Genomic DNA, 16,123 nt, shown 5'->3' on the forward strand with positions numbered 1-16,123 from the left:
CTCTAATAACGACCACGTTAGTTACCAAACGACTGAACAACGTTTACGTTTTGAATTTAATATTAAATGTTTTGTCTTGGCGCTTTTAAAGCATATTAATTACTCCACTTACAAACAACTTTAAAGGTTTCCCAGTGTAGTCGGAAAGGATTTGTATTTTTAGGCTCCGCCCATATCTGAACAACGCGTTTTGTGATTGGATAAACCGAAGCTACGTGTGATGTGATTGGTGGAGAGGGTTGTCATTGACAGCGAGCCGCGAAGAATGGCGCGTGCACTGGAACTGTCAAATTTACAACGGCTGAATGGAGGCTACACATGACTTAAGTATTAATAAATAAATACATAAATACATTTATAAATAAATACACGAATAAATTAAAACAGGCTGAAATAAATTATTCAATACACAAATACACGGATAAATGAATAAATATATACGTAGATTAATAAACAAATTATTAAATGAATGTATTAATAAATAAATACATGTATAAATATATACACCAGTAAATAAATACATAAAAAAATGCTGAAATAAATTATTTAATACATAGATGCATGAATACTTGTATATATATACAGATAAAGTAATAAACAATTGCATAAATTAATTTATTAATAAAGTACTGCATAAATAAATGTATAAATAAATACATGAATAAATAAATAGATTAAAAAAATGCTGAAATAAAATCTTAAATACATAGGTGCATGAATAAATGTATAAATATATAAATACAGTAATAGACAAATGCATAAACTAATTTATTAATAAATAAATGCATAAATGTTTTAATACAGGAATAAATTAACATAAATGTATGAATGCATACATTTATTTATTTATGCCTGTATGAATTTATTTATGCATTTATTTATTTATTGAGACTTAATTCATGTTTAGTCATCCATACAGCTGAAACAGGGAAATTCAAGTGTTTAACCTGGTTAACATGTGTATATATAGTATTCTTTTAATATATTCATTTTTATATCATGATAGAAATGAGCAGTCACCGCCATGGCTGAGGATTTCTGCCTTTAAACTGTGGTGTATCCTCCAAATTCCAGATTCAAACAGCCGTGGTTTCTTACATCACATACCTGAGGAACCCATCCTGTCATCGTGTGGCAGTGGTGGGAATTTCGCAATGGAGAACAGTAAATGTGCTTCAAGCCTCTTTTCACACTATTTCCCCCAACTTTTTTCGTGTTTATACCATGTTGACATAAATATTAATCATTACAGGGTATTTTTTAATCTGACTCGCATTTGCTCAGCATATCCTTCTGGGAACTCTTGTTTGGAGATCTTTTGGGAAGGGCCGAAAATACTGGCTTTTGATTGGATAAACCATCTGTCTATCGGAATAAATCGACCAATCAGATCAATGAAGCATATGACATACTGATAGAGCGTTGAGGCAAAGCTCAGAAAGCAAATAACATGTCAGTAAAAGAGATTTGCCGTGTGTGTAAAGCAAATTTACGGATAAAAGGCACAGTTTCAGGTGCCCGGTCCATATTCCAACAGAAGCATCCAAGAGAAAAAAGTGTCAGCGAGCGGCTTACAGAATTAGGGCTACCGCTGTCTGAAAACGTGTCTAGATCAGGTCGGATTTGAATGCGTCTCTTCCGGTTACTTGGTAGACTACGATTGGACGTTCGCTTGGCAAACAGCTCCAAATTTTCTCCGTGTCACGTAACCAGACTGACCTGAGGGTAAAATACATTTGAGTTCACAAGATTAGGACGGTCTCACAAGGTGTTTTTACCTGTTTAAAGTTTTCTCTTGAAAATACAGGACAAGATTTGCTCACAAATCATATAATTTACCGATAGGCCGAGTATTGAGGCCTCATTGAGCTGCCATATTCTTGCAACAACACGAGATGTGAGAATCACGTTCACAAGTGAAAATCTATCTCGTCAGGCTTCAAGTAATGCGCTTGTGTTTTGGCAAATCGGCGTCCTGAGGAGCTACTGGCAGTTGAGGTAGGAGGGGGGATGACAACACAAAGCGACTGCTCGTTCAAAACAATGACTGATGGCTTCTAGAGGTTAGCTTAGATGCTAAAAAAGAATCAGTTGTATCAGAACGCGAGAGAAGAGAGCAACACTGATGGTTATTTTAATCCATTTCCAGGTGTTTCCATGACTGGAACACTAATCTCTTAATTTTCCAGGCTTTCCAGTACACTTGGGAACACTGATACTTTAAAATGCGTCTGGATAAAGGATGTTAAATACTGAATAACAAAACACATCGACTCAAAATATCGGCTTTTATTTATGATTTTAACTAAAAAGGTTCAGAAGTAACACGTCAACCTATATAATGTTGTATAAACAAGTCATAAGAAGAATCTCAAGAGACAAAGCAGACGTTACATGTATGTTCTTTGGCTACAGAAGCCTGCTGGAAGCCGGTGGTAGTAACATGTAGGCTGTGATACTGGCTGAGGAGAGAAGCTTCAAATCCACCGACGACATCCGTACAATGAAGAGGTATCAATGTCAAAAAGCTCTGTCCATTTTAACAAAAAAATAGAAACATCTCAAATAAGAGAGAGCCGAACTAACTGAATATTTACCTCATGCAAAGACATACAGCAAATTAATTTTCCAGTGATTGTTTTCTGACTCAGATTAAAGAAGCACATGTAGCAGTAAAAATGGACTACAAATGATTTTGCTCATAGAAAAAACAAACAAAAAAAAACAACATACATACATACAGTCCAAGTATGTGACAAATAGAGGACCGGATATAAAAATACTGACCAACAACACTGTGAATAACTTATACTTAAACCTCCTGCGAGGTCTATGCAATACAGTGAAGTTTTGGGGCTTATCCTGAGTGTGTAGACTACAAGGGGAACTTGGCTCTAAAAGCAAAGATCCAAGTGCGTTTCTGCACCTGTCAAACAATTTAATGACCAAGTCAAATCATCATAATAACAATAATAATGATGCAGAAGCTCCCCTTTGTCAAGCCGTATGGTCCAATTATATGATTGAACACATTTATCAAGGACCAACTTGCATAGGCAGCACAAAAAAATATCTAAGTAAAGGAACCGGGTATACAGTATTCATCTTTTTTTAATAACTATTAAACAAAGTAAAACTAAATAGGCCCTTAAATATTTCATTCAACAATTCATTTAACTTTGTTTCAAATCAAAATGTTTTAAAGGTTATGCATTTAGACTGAGGCGGTGGAGCTTCTTCAAAAACTATGAGAACAAAATGTTTTTTCTTTTAGAATGGACACAATTTACTAAATGTCCTCTTGGGTTTTGGTTTCTGAGTATTTATACAATGAAATTACTCACGTCACAGAGGATATTGTCTCTCAGAAACCAACATAAAAAGGGTTTTAAAAGAACTTTACCATGGGAGAAAATGCTACCATGCAGGAGCTGAATACCTAAAATGATCTGTTCAAAATGAGATGATAGCCTAACATATAATTTGATATGTGCAATCCATAATTTATAATAGAAGAAAATGCTGAACAGAAAAAAAGGCATATGAAATGGGGGTAAAAAGTTAATAATAAATGTAGTATAATTCTAAAGAAAATAAAACATTTGCAGCAGCACTTCGCTTTTGTACTGCTCACAGACGAGCACTCTTTCCAAAAACACAACTGAAGGCTACGTCTGCCCAAGGCAACAAGAGGTACGCGTAGCTGGGACCAGAGAAGGAGAAGACACCAAATTGGACAAAAAAACCCACGTAATTAAAGGTTAAAACAAGAAATTATTTGTGAGCCTGAAAAGTTTTCCAGGAGGAATTGTGTTCAATGCATTGAATTAAATGTTATATTAACTTAAAATTGCTCTATGCCTGAAATCAAGCGTGGTGCCTGAGAAGTTTAAACCCTGTTGTAGTAGTGAAATGAATGAATAATCTTTTACCAAAGTGTCCCCTCGTTCTCTTATCCTCCCAGATAGTTACATACTTAACCGGTCTGGAAATCAAAAGCATATCACTGGATTAAAAATTAAGTACAATAACGATTTACTAGAAGCCTAAAGGTGCAGTGCACTGATCAATTACTTTCCCCTGAATAAGTGGGGGTATCATTATACATATGGCGTGGTTTAATGACAATGCCTCATCATTATCAATTTAATTGTAATCTTTAAACACATCTGGAAGAGACTTGTTTAAATGTGCACTGAACCAGTAGGCTTTGCAGTAATGTTAACGGGCAAAACTTGCTCCTGTCTAAACTAAACAAAGGCATATATCAATTAATGCTCTGAATACAGGCTGTGTACGCATGTCCTTAGCACAGCCATGAACCTCTTGCAGGTGCTGGTTAAGAGTAAGAACTGATGACCACAATGGCAAGTCTAGGAAGCAGTGACTCCCTCCCACTCCACCAGGTACTGCACCTTGCCGTCAAGGGTGACCCGTCGTGCCAGGACTTTGTACTTTTCCCCGCAAGCCAGCCGCCCTGCTGCTCCGAAATAGCCGCTGATGGAGCTCTTAAGGTGGGAGAGCTGGCTGTTGGGGTCCATGCCGTGAACTATGTCTGTGGAGTGAAGCCCTGGGAGCGGGCTCAGCATCTCCGCAGCTGAGAGGTTTGGGTCTGCATGGCTAGGAGGGGGGATCTCTGGGTTGGGGGTCTGCAGGGCCCGCCGTGGCCGTCCACGTTTTCTTTTTAAGGGTGGAGCGGAAACAGGCATGATGCAGGCTGCCGTGCGTGTCTTGCTGGAGCTACAGAGGCTAGAGGATGTTTGACAGGAAAAGAGGAAGTAAATAAAACAATGTTAGTTCTGAGGGCAATAACACAAACAAGTATACAAAGGGGAATTAAAGAAAACAAGAATAGGAGTCTTCAGCGGCTGCACTCGGCACAGCAGTAATTTGAGATAAATACTAACATCAACATGTTAAAATGCACACAGTGACAACGCCTGCATACTGATATCAAGCAGGTAATGTTCAACATGTTCAAAATCTCAGTGTAGCATGTTAGCATGCTAATATTTGCTAATCAGCACTGAACACAAAATACAGCTGAGGCTCATGGGGATGTGGGAAAATAATTTTGAAGGTAGTTAGTAATAAAGGACTGGGCCAACGATGACTCGATTGGGTGGCAGAGACAAAACAGAGGAACATGAACATCTGCAGCAAGTTTTATGTTCATGTTTAACTTGTTGCTCTCTGTACAAATATTAGCTGCTCTGTTTCAACAATATAATGCTTAAAGAAATGTGTAGTGAGCAGAGAAAGGCAGGGTTGTGTGGCAGTGGGAGTGTCAATTAAACAGCCCGTTGGTATGAGGCCCTATTGTTGTCTTTTGAACGTTATATTTTTGTCAGATCTTGATAACCTCAACATTTTCGACAGCACGTGATGGCAGCTTCATTTCAAGAAGAGAGAGAAAAAGAAAAGAGAGAGAGACTGAAGTCTGTTTTAGGAAATGATCAAACAAAACAAACTCCTAGGCAGTTAAGTGCCCGTGTTTCATTTTTTCATGTTGCAGTTGCATAGCTGGCATACCTAGACTGTCTTGAAATGCTAGTTGAGGTAGATTCTGTGGTGCTCAGGGCTCCTATGGATTCCACATCTGAGGCTCTTGAAGACAGCAGAGACCTCTCACTCCTGGTGTTGTGGGGAAGGTAAAAAGAAAAACGAGACATGGGGATTAAAAATATATATACACAGAAAGTGAGAATGAAGCTGAAAGTTAGAGCTGTCAACTGAGATTAAATGAATGAATGAATTAAAGTTTTAGGACAAAACAAGCACATTGAAGGCGTCGTCATCATGGGCTAATGGGACTTACTGAAAATGAAAACAGTTAGTTGCATCCCTAATAGTATGGTAGCCTCACAACCACATGAATACAAATTCTGCACCACAGTCGCTCACTTACTTGATAGAGGTTAAGTGATCCAATGTGTGGGGCTCCAGTGGTTGAGGCTTTCTTACTTCCTGCCAAAGACAAGAAAAAAATAGTTGATTTCCTTTTATTTAAAAGTTTCTCAATATACCCAGAAAACAGAGTTTGTGCACGTGAGTTCAGACCTATACAGAAAAATGAAAAAATATCCACCCCTCTCAACTATGTACACACCCACCCAGCTCACACCCACTAAAATATACATACAAATACACACACACACTCACACTCACCTGTGAAAAGAGTTCACGGTGTTGTGGTTGAGAACGTACGCCCTGCTTCCTCTTTTTCTTCTTCTTCTCGGTGCCATTGGTTAAAGTACCGCAAGCTCTAGAGCAACAATAACAACATTTAACAGTTTCACAAGTAACATGACGAGTTGTGCATTAATAATATAACTGTTAAGCAGTCACACATGCATCAAAACACTGCTTTTTCGCATGTTGCTATCACTTTTTCTCATTTTACGCCTTCACTCCATCACAGACAGTTCAAATTCAATTACAAAGGATGAGGGAAATGTCCCACCCGGATTTAACTTCACAACTTCAAATGTTGGTTTCACATCCTACCTCATGCCAGTTAGGGCCTTGGTGGACTTGCATCCCTTGTTGGTGAGCTCCTGTGCAGGCCCCTCCGTCCCTCTGCTGGTCGGTTCATCAGAGTTGGGGAGAGCAGGAGGCAAACGGATTCTGAGCCCAAACAAGTGTTTCTTTTTCTTTACCTCCTTCCCCGACATGAACCTGGAAGAGAGAGAAGGAAAATGGGTAACGACAGGCTACCATCAACATTAACTATCCAAAGCGGTAGTCTTGGTCTGAACATTATCACGCACGTTGACCTCGCACGTCCATCCACAGCTGTCCCTGAGATCAAGTGTAGACGCATGGGCAAAACTTTCCTTAATAACTTCAAACATATTTTCTACTCCAAGAATTCACCAAAATAAGAGGATCCACTATAGACGCCTTTTTCCACACAACCCCCAGGCATGGAAAATACTTTGTTTTTAATGTCAAGCTGCTTCCAGTAATTTCATGACCATAGGAATCCTGACTATGAGCCCTTACCTATTTGCCTGCCTCTGCCTCAGCTGGTACTTACTGCATTAAGTTCACATTTAACACGGTTTTAACTGCCATTATTCATATGTCATTTAACCCCTGAGTAGTTTGATATAACTCATGCTCAAATCGAATGAGAGAGAGGACTCTGTTAATTGCTTTACTCACTTCAAGTGCACTTTCCCTGCTTATGCTGAAGGAAGAAATTATTCATGAGCAAACAAATAATCATAATAAGGTTAATTAACTATGATTTCATGCCCGTGGGAATCCTGACTATTTTATATGAACTCTAAGCTGTTTTTTTTGCTTCTGCCTCAACTGGTTCTTCATACATTACATTCACATTTAAGCAACATTTTTTTAAGTGCCATTATTCGTATCAATTACCCAGTTGAGTCAAGTAAGAATGACTTACGTGCGGCTGTTGTTGTTTAACGCTTCAAGAACATTTTCATATCGCTCCGATCTTGCAGTGTTGGCGAGCTGCAGACACCAGGGAGGAGAGGTCAAACAGGAAAGACAGGGTACAAGAAAAAAAAAGAAAAAGAAAAAAGGTAAATCAGAAAATCAACACCATATGGTTTCAAGACTTAATTAGGCATCCAGGGATAATTTAATAATAACTAACCCTTTGGGAGAATCTATCAAAGTGTTTTTCTAGTGTTCAGTCAACTTGAGATGCATTGATGCATTAAACATCGTCTGGAAACAGCAGATTCCAAAACACACTCTTTGATATTAAAATAAAAAACAAAGCTACAAAAATACCAACATGTTCAGTGGAAAACTCAAAAAGAAACTTTCCATATAACATAAGAGAGTGTGTGTGTGTGTGTGTGTGTGTGTTCAGAATTAGACAATGGTGCATTACTAAAAAAAGAAGAAAAAGTTAGTGAAAAGTCACATGTAACTTGTTAAAGCTGCAGTCGGCAAGTCTGGCAGATCAAGTTGACTCGAATTTTGAATGTTTACAACTCTCACAAAACAAACAACAGGGTCTAGGTGCACGTAGAGGCACGTTTTGTTTTATTTTCTAAAACCGGATGAATTATGTTGTTCTATCGGAGCATAGTGTCGGTTTTAGTGACTATGATATTGCCGACTGCACTTTTAAGTAGAGTCCTTACCTCCCCCAGCTGCAGCAGCTCCCAGTTATCATTGATGTAAGACATCAGGTCCATCTCAGAGTCAAAGTACTTCCTATTGTGGATAACACTCAAGTTGTACAGGCTCAGGTGAGTGACGTCCTCCCTGAAACATTTGAGGAAACGCTGCTTTCTTTAATTTGTTTGGTTACAAAATAATATCATAAAAAAAAAGACAAATATGTTGCAGGACTAGAGATGATGGTGATAAGGCACAGTGGCACAGCTAGTATAAAAAAAAAAACAGAAATAACAAGAGACGTGAAAGACGAACGTTATTACTATTATTAGGGCACTGTGTCTAGAAAAGCACTTCGAGCCTTCAATTTTTAATTATCGGAATCAAAAGCAGGCTTGATCTTGATCTTTATGAATCAAGACCCCATAGTCTAACAATGGCATAGCAGTCAGTGAAATTGAATTGTGACCTTGAAGACGAAAGTCTATCGTAATTTTGGAGACTTGTCACACCCCTAAACTCTATACGGTTTAAAAGGTAGACTTTCTAAACGCACACATCGAGTTACTTACCACCTGAGAGGCAGTCGGCTGAGGTACTCTGGTCCACCGTTGCAAACGGAACAAATAAACAGATAAAACCTAAAGTTACACAAACAGAAAAAAATGTCCCCTTATTATGCTGCAAAATGATTCAGTGACCACAGGATATTGTCTAAAACATCATTCACTTTTTTTCAAGTTGTTTGCTTTAATAAGGTTTGTTTCACCAGTAAAAACTTGTATCGTAGCACGAGGCAAAAGTACTATTAGCTGCAGTTTCATATACTTTTCAACATGGATGTATAAAGAGAACTGGATACAGCGTTTGAGGTGGAGCCCCGTTCAGTTGAAGTTGCTAAGTGGCACGTGAAACAAAAAAAGTTCAACTGCAGCGTCTAAAAATATCCAGATCTGCATTATTTCTGCATTAAGGCTCATTTATGCTCTACATTATATACAAATACAGATACGGATGGAGCCTTCTGTCTGTACTCTGCGTACATTTTGTCCGTATTTCTACAAGTTTGCGGATACAAATACAGACCAATCAGTAGTTGCAGTACCCCCGGAAATCGTGGGGGCAGTGACGGGCACTGCACACAATACGTGCTGTGAATAGCATGAGCAAGTAAGTCATCAAAATTCAATTATTTAATCGTGAGACTTTTCTAGATTTAGATTCTAGATTCTAGATTTTGAAATGTTATCGGACCAAATGAATCAAATTCTGAAAGTTAAACTAGTCATTTTGTGGAGGTTGTGACGCTCGGAAAAACAACATATCCACTGAATAACAGATGTCTCTTTCGCCATGTATGTAAAATGGGTAAAAATTATTTGGGGCCAGAGAGCGTCGCAATTTCACTGTTTGGCCACTTTGTCAAGTCAAACTGGCTTCATAGTGTGGGCGCTCTTCCTGGGGGCCAGGTACACACACTAATATCGAATGGTGGTTTAACTGTTGACTGGATATTTAAGGTGTCAAAAGAATTTTATCAGACCTCTGCCACACACGCACGCACACACCTATCTCCGTAGAGCATGGGCATCTGTAAGCAACGGAGACAAGCCTCATGGAACCACTGCTGACACCCGTTACACTGCAGCATCTTCAGGTACCAACTTCAAGGAAAGAGCAAGAGACAGAGAGTGGTTAGCTGTAGGATAAGCAACCGTTTATATATTTTTTTTAAAAGAAGATTCTTTAGTGTGTTCTTTAAAGTATGTAATGTGTAACTCACTCTCCTGGACCTCCGCAGTAGCAGTAGCACTGCTGGATGTTCGTCTTGTGGCTCTGATCCCAAACCAGTTCTTCCAGATCGTATGGGAGGGACAGGTGCAGCCCCATATGCTGCTCCTGCTCCTGCTGCTGTAGAAAGGCTTTAGCAGACGCCCTCCTCATCTGTGCACCCCTCCTCTGTAAACCACAGACAAATAGCATGTTTACCTCTACACTAAACTATCTACACACATATATATATATATACCATTTACTCCATAGATTATCTACATCTCTATAGTCCCTTATCTCCATTTTGTTAAAGCAGAGAAAATAATGAGTCTCAAAAACATGTAAATACTAACTGAATGGTTTCCTGATGTGTGCATACTCAAAACAAAAGCTGTACCTTAGGTATAGAAGTGAGCTCACACTGTGAGCAGAGCCACTTGTCATCAGAGTCGATGACAGAGGCATCGATGATGGGGGAGTGGCACAGCTGATGGTAGCCTAAAAGATAATGGACACATTTAAATGCAGCTGATAATGGATAAGTAAGAACATTTGGCGTAAATTAAAAAAAAAGGAGAGGGGCGGCCAGTGCCTGAGTGGTTAAAGCAGTCGCCCCATGTAAAGAGGCTGCAGTCGTGGGTTCAACTCTGACCCTTTGCTGCATATCTCCCCTTCTTACCCCATTTCCTGTCTGCCCTATATACTAAAGGCTTGAAAAACTGCCAAAAAAAGGACACCATAAAAGAACCGCACTAACTGCTTTGTTTGATGTTAAGTGTGGCAGCATCACAGACAATGAACAGTACCTTGTCCACACTTGTCACAAATGACAATTTCGTTGGGTTCATCTGAAGTCTCATCCTGGCATATAGAGCACACAATGTCATCGTCCTCATCGTCATCATCATCTTCTTCATCCCCTGAAATTGATAGAAGCAATCTGTGACAGAGGAACTCAAATGGTGTTTTAAGTCTGCAACAAAAAGGCTTTAGGACTTATACACTACAGCACTCGTTTTTTATTGGAAGTAGTTCTAAATGTAGATTATCTTGATTAATCAGGACACGGTTTCAGAAAAGACCCCCCATAGTAATAAGGGTTTAAGTTGTACCCAATAAGATTTGAGATATGTTGCTTCTAGTGGCCACTGTGGCGGTAAGATGTAATTTGCTTGTTGATGCAATTGTTTTGCTCTTTAGTAAACTTTATTGAAACATATACGCTACCCTCTTAAATCCACACACACACATTAATATTATACTTCTACCCTGACTGCAACCTGGCTCAGAAGATGGAAATTCCGATTACAAGTGAACGCAGCATAACTATTGGTGACGTTCTGGGCCAACACACCAACCTCTGTCAGCGTCACTAACATGACAGCTTATTTACATCTAGGGAGGGCATGTCACCATAGACACGTATATTGTAATACTCGCCAAAAAAGGCAAGTAGAAGCTCTTTCATTAGTGGGTCATATGATCAATCACCATTGTTTTAACTCACTATTTGATAGATATTAACTTAAAAGGCAAGTAAATATATGGAAATCTTACAGTGTACATCTTTAACAGATCTAAAAAACAACATTGTTGGTCTGTTTTACCTGTAACCACACCACACAGTGAAAATACATTTCTACATCACTAAAGAAAAGGAAGAACTTCAACCACTTGAGGTCAGCACAGAAAACAAGGCTTTGAACTGATAACTCTTTTATCAGCACTACAACACGTGTATATATACTGTACATCTGTGCAGCAACATGTGAGTTCGCCCACTTTAAAATTAGCTGAGATCAAAAATAAATCCACAAACAAGTGTTGGATATTTGTCAAAATATGTGAGATTTGTTTCTTAGTATAATACAAATCTGAGTCATATTTGCATTTTAATTGACCGATATGAAAGTGGATGGACACCAGTCTCTCTGTGTATTTCCCCTTATGCTCATCTTCACATGTGGGCAGCGTACTTGTGCTGTACTGATGCCAGACAATGTGGACAGTTAACTGCCGGCAACAAGAGGAGGGAGATAAGTGTGGCAGAAGAAAGCAGGCCGGGGTGTGGCCAACAAAACACTAATCCAAGAATTCACACAATGTCATTATTAAACTTTCAGGCAATAAAATAGCATATACAAATTATCAAGGAGTGCATTTTTATTCAACAGTTAACATGCAAATATTTCATGAACCTGTAAATATTGAGGTTAAAGAGCATTTACCTGTCTGAATATCTTTCCACAGAACCCAAGACTTTGACCGATCCTCAAAAACCACAAAGCATCGCTGCTTGTCCCGATCTATCTGAAGGAGAAAACAAAAACAAATGCATTTCTTCTACCTAAACACCACACTGAAAAGGCCTTCCATGCGAATGTGGGTATTTTTGAAACCGTGTGTTTCTCTGAACAGTTTGGCCTTTCATCCACACGTAACCGTAGTGGTGGGCTCCTAAAACTGGAGTTTTTTTGTAATCGGAGTCTAGGGTGAACTTTATCGAAAAGTCCGTCATGTGTGGACAGGAAAACCGAGGAAAACCGCAATTTCTTGTCGAGATTGTCTGACGTCACACTTGTGCGACGGTAAACAGTAAGTTGTATCCAGCACTCAAGACGTGACCAGCTGACGGAGGCGGATTTTGCGGTTTCATGCCGGTGGTGTGGATGGGAATCTTTTTTTAACCGGGGGCCGTATAATTTTGGTTTCAATAATACCTGTGTTGGTGTGGACTAGGCCTTAAAGTCTAAATATCTGAACCCACATCTTCACACTAGTTCAGTAAGAGATCAAATGTTTTGTGTCAAGGGGGTTTCACGACTTTTGAAATGATTATTGTATTTTGTAATGCATAATGTTCCCACACTCTACTGTGACATGATACACTATGTTGGATAACAGTTTATAAACAAGGAAATAAATACCAAGTAATTTGGTTATTCCACACAGCCCCTAGACTCTATACGTCCTATGACCAAAAATTACAAACATAATAAGTAACAGCTGAGGTTTTGTAAGAAATAGGTGAAATAAAAAGGTCAGAAAAGGTTAAAAACTATCAAATTCAGGCCCCTGAAGACCACCTTAGAGTCCTATCCCACTGAGCCGTTTCCTGAGTTTTGCATACTGGAGTATTTAATGGTACTGTGATATAAAAGCTATTTTTTAGTAACAAAAAGGAGTGTTTCCCTCACACTAACCTTGGTGATTGTCCCCAAGTAGAACAAGCCATCTGACCACCGGGCCAAGACGTCCTGTCCCTCTGTGAACCTGTCCGACATGTCGTCCTCTCCATACTCTCCCCGACCAGAAAGGCTTGTTGGGGACAAGGACGCGGCCTGCTGCTGCTGCTGCTGCCGCTGGGGGAGAGCTCTGTGATGGACAGACAGGTGATCCACAACCCCTGAGTCTCTGAAAGACCAACAGGGACAGAGACGCCTTACACTCAGTATGAGATGAATCATGTCTTTACAGCATTTTCAGGGGATATGTCAATCTCTGCGTGATTGTCAGCAATCCCCGGTCCATGCGCTGCTGACTTTGTGCTGGGCGTTTCATTTAACAAACCAATAATTGGGTAGGCAAGTAAAGTTGGAACAGCGCATAATTATTTAAACACAAATTTGCCTCTGGAGACTTCACAATCTGTTCAGCATAGGAAAGGTAACACCCTCAATGGTAATACCTCTGTGGCTTAATAATAATAATAGGCTCCTACAATCAACACTATAATTTGGACCATCTGTGAAATTCCTTTGTAACAGATGGCAGCGAGTGGGGATTATACGCAGATATATCTATGAATCCTTACTGAAAGTGTCCTGTGTGTGTAATTATAATGCAAAATACAAAGATGCATTGTGTGGTTACAGAACATCCTACAAAAACAATGGCTGAAAATGAAACGCATGCCATTTCCCCTCCAGTGGATAGACACAACAGGTAATTATACTTTTTAATTAGTGCTAATTGGTAATTAACCCCAACCATGCTGTCAGTAAGATGGCTGCAAGACAATACTGTTTTAAAATTGTTTATTTATTTTACTTGTCATTGCTATACGCGCTGTTCTTCATGGTTGTCTTCTCATCAGGGTACAGACACCTTTTTCAAGCACGTTCAAGGTTTTCCAGCACCATACAGCTTTGATAAAGTACATATTTATTCTAAATTGTTAGTTTATCCCATTTTTATCCCATTAAAATGAGATGGTATTATGTTATAAACTACTCAAATTGTGTTTTGTAACACCAGGAGGATAAGAAATTCTCTTCTATTCTATAGCTATTTGTTGTGCAAGAAATGCAAATACCAAGAATTTTCAAGCACTTTATCCAAATTCAACACATTGAAATTCAAGCATTTAAGGATTTTAAGCACCTGTTTTAATGTAAAGCACTTTGAGCTGCATTTCTTCTATTAAAAGGTGCTCTATAAATAAAGCTTATTAGAATTATTATAAGAATTATTGCTGAGCATTTCAACAGCATATCCAATGTGAAAACTTAAGTAGAAGCAAAGATTATAATCAATTTTAAACAAATCTACATATAAAAATGCCAATTAAATGTGTTGTGATATTTGCCAGTCGCATTCATAAAAAAATAGCACTATATATATTTTACGTTGCCTCAACCATGCTGTAAGTGATATTGCTGTTTTTTATTGTTTGTTCTTCTGTTTAATGTACTATTTTACTTTTCAATGCTATGCCTGCTGTTCTTCATGTCATCTAATGTGTATGCTTTTAATTTAAAGCACTTTAAGCTGCATTTTTTGTCTATAAATAAAGTATTATTAGTAGTATTATTTCTGAGCATTTCTTCAGCCTATGAAAACTAAAATAAAAGCAAAGATTATAATCATTTTTTAACACTAATCTACATATACAATTGACAATTAAATGTGTTGTAATATTCAGTCGCATTTATATAAAAAAATAATAGCACACCATATATTTTTTCTATTCTGTTGCCAAACTATATGCATTAAGTTGAATTAGATATTGTATTTTTTTTTTTTTCCATTTCCCTTTAGCCACTTATCCGTCTGTCCGAGCTTCCCTTTGTTCGGATACTGAAGTGAACATGGGCAATATTAGACAGCCAGCTTGACATGAGTTACATATTGAAATGCATGGTTATATGACAAACACCAGCAGCCAGACGTGGTGATTACAGCGTGAATAACCCTCACGCAGGGCGGTGGTAACCCCGGAGAGGTCGCTGACCGTCGGACCCACACCCCCCCAACCACAGGAGGAAAACATGATGACAACAATACCTCATTCGGTCACCTCCTCTTCCACAAAACGACTCGTATAACAAAAAATAACTGTCTAAAGGATGACCGCTGTTTATCCCGCGCTTCTTCGGAATTCGAATTATTCAAAATGTAATCGCGGGAAACGTGCGGGGCTCGTGCCTTCTTCAGAAGATAACAAACGGTTCATTTTCCCCCAACACGTTCGCCATTTTGGTTTCCCGCTGATGGTCGGGGAGTGCATTATGGGAAGCGTTTAAACGACTGCTGCTGGTTGTTGTCGTTCACTTTTTCTTTTTTCAAACATTTGAAAATGTAGGCAGGGCATTTACTCAGCAGAGCTTACAGTTTTCATACAATTCATGGTGTATTATCATGTTTCCTGTGCCGGGATTTTGTAAATTAATTAAATTTAAAAAATATTTAAAAAAAATACTGGATCTTTTTTTTTTGTATTGCTAGCTAGACGTTTTTTTATGAACTGTTTTTCAAATGTACATTCATTTGTCAAATACTTTCAAATTGTCAAAATGTTGAAGTGTTCAAAAGTTAAATGTGTAATATGTAAAATCTTTATTAAAAGCTATATATTTTAAAACTAATACACCCACGGTGTGTTTTGACGGGTACAAAATGAAATTATTGTTCTTCCTATAAAGTAAATATATTTAGTCTGAATTCATATTTTAGGTTTGGTTTGACAATGATGTTCTGTTTACATTGTACCAGCCAATCGGGCAAAAACCAGAGTCAGTATAGGCCGAGCGTTCACTCCATGGACTGAGATAAAGGAGTTCAACGGCATTAAAACACATGCCCAAATGGCTACGTTTCTCCTTGATCTGTAAGCTAACTTTCATATTTACTTAGCTGTAACGGCTAACGCTAACTGTCAGTCAAACTCCTCTAATATTTGTTTCTAAAGTTTGATTTGCCGGAGGGGACGGGTTCAAACAGGCTCAAACAGACTCCGGTCTCC

General features: G+C 38.6%; 1 protein-coding gene across 1 annotated transcript; it reads right to left on the reverse strand.

Annotated features, from left to right (window-relative positions):
- Nucleotides 1-2,318: 2,318 nt before the first annotated feature.
- On the reverse strand, nucleotides 2,319-15,347 carry mtf2 (metal response element binding transcription factor 2). Its single transcript, XM_083927750.1, has 15 exons — nucleotides 15,166-15,347; nucleotides 13,083-13,293; nucleotides 12,108-12,189; nucleotides 10,686-10,799; nucleotides 10,277-10,377; nucleotides 9,890-10,065; nucleotides 9,675-9,770; nucleotides 8,679-8,747; nucleotides 8,130-8,253; nucleotides 7,418-7,485; nucleotides 6,508-6,678; nucleotides 6,169-6,265; nucleotides 5,909-5,967; nucleotides 5,533-5,634; nucleotides 2,319-4,749 (listed from the first exon to the last, which is right to left on the reverse strand). Exons 1-15 carry the CDS (start codon nucleotides 15,168-15,170, stop codon nucleotides 4,374-4,376), a joined length of 1,851 nt encoding a protein of 616 aa, XP_083783876.1. The 5' UTR covers nucleotides 15,171-15,347; the 3' UTR covers nucleotides 2,319-4,373.
- Nucleotides 15,348-16,123: the final 776 nt, after the last annotated feature.

Source organism: Echiichthys vipera, assembly GCF_963691815.1.
Source record: "Echiichthys vipera genome assembly, chromosome: 15".
Taxonomy (NCBI): Eukaryota; Metazoa; Chordata; class Actinopteri; order Perciformes; family Trachinidae; genus Echiichthys; species Echiichthys vipera.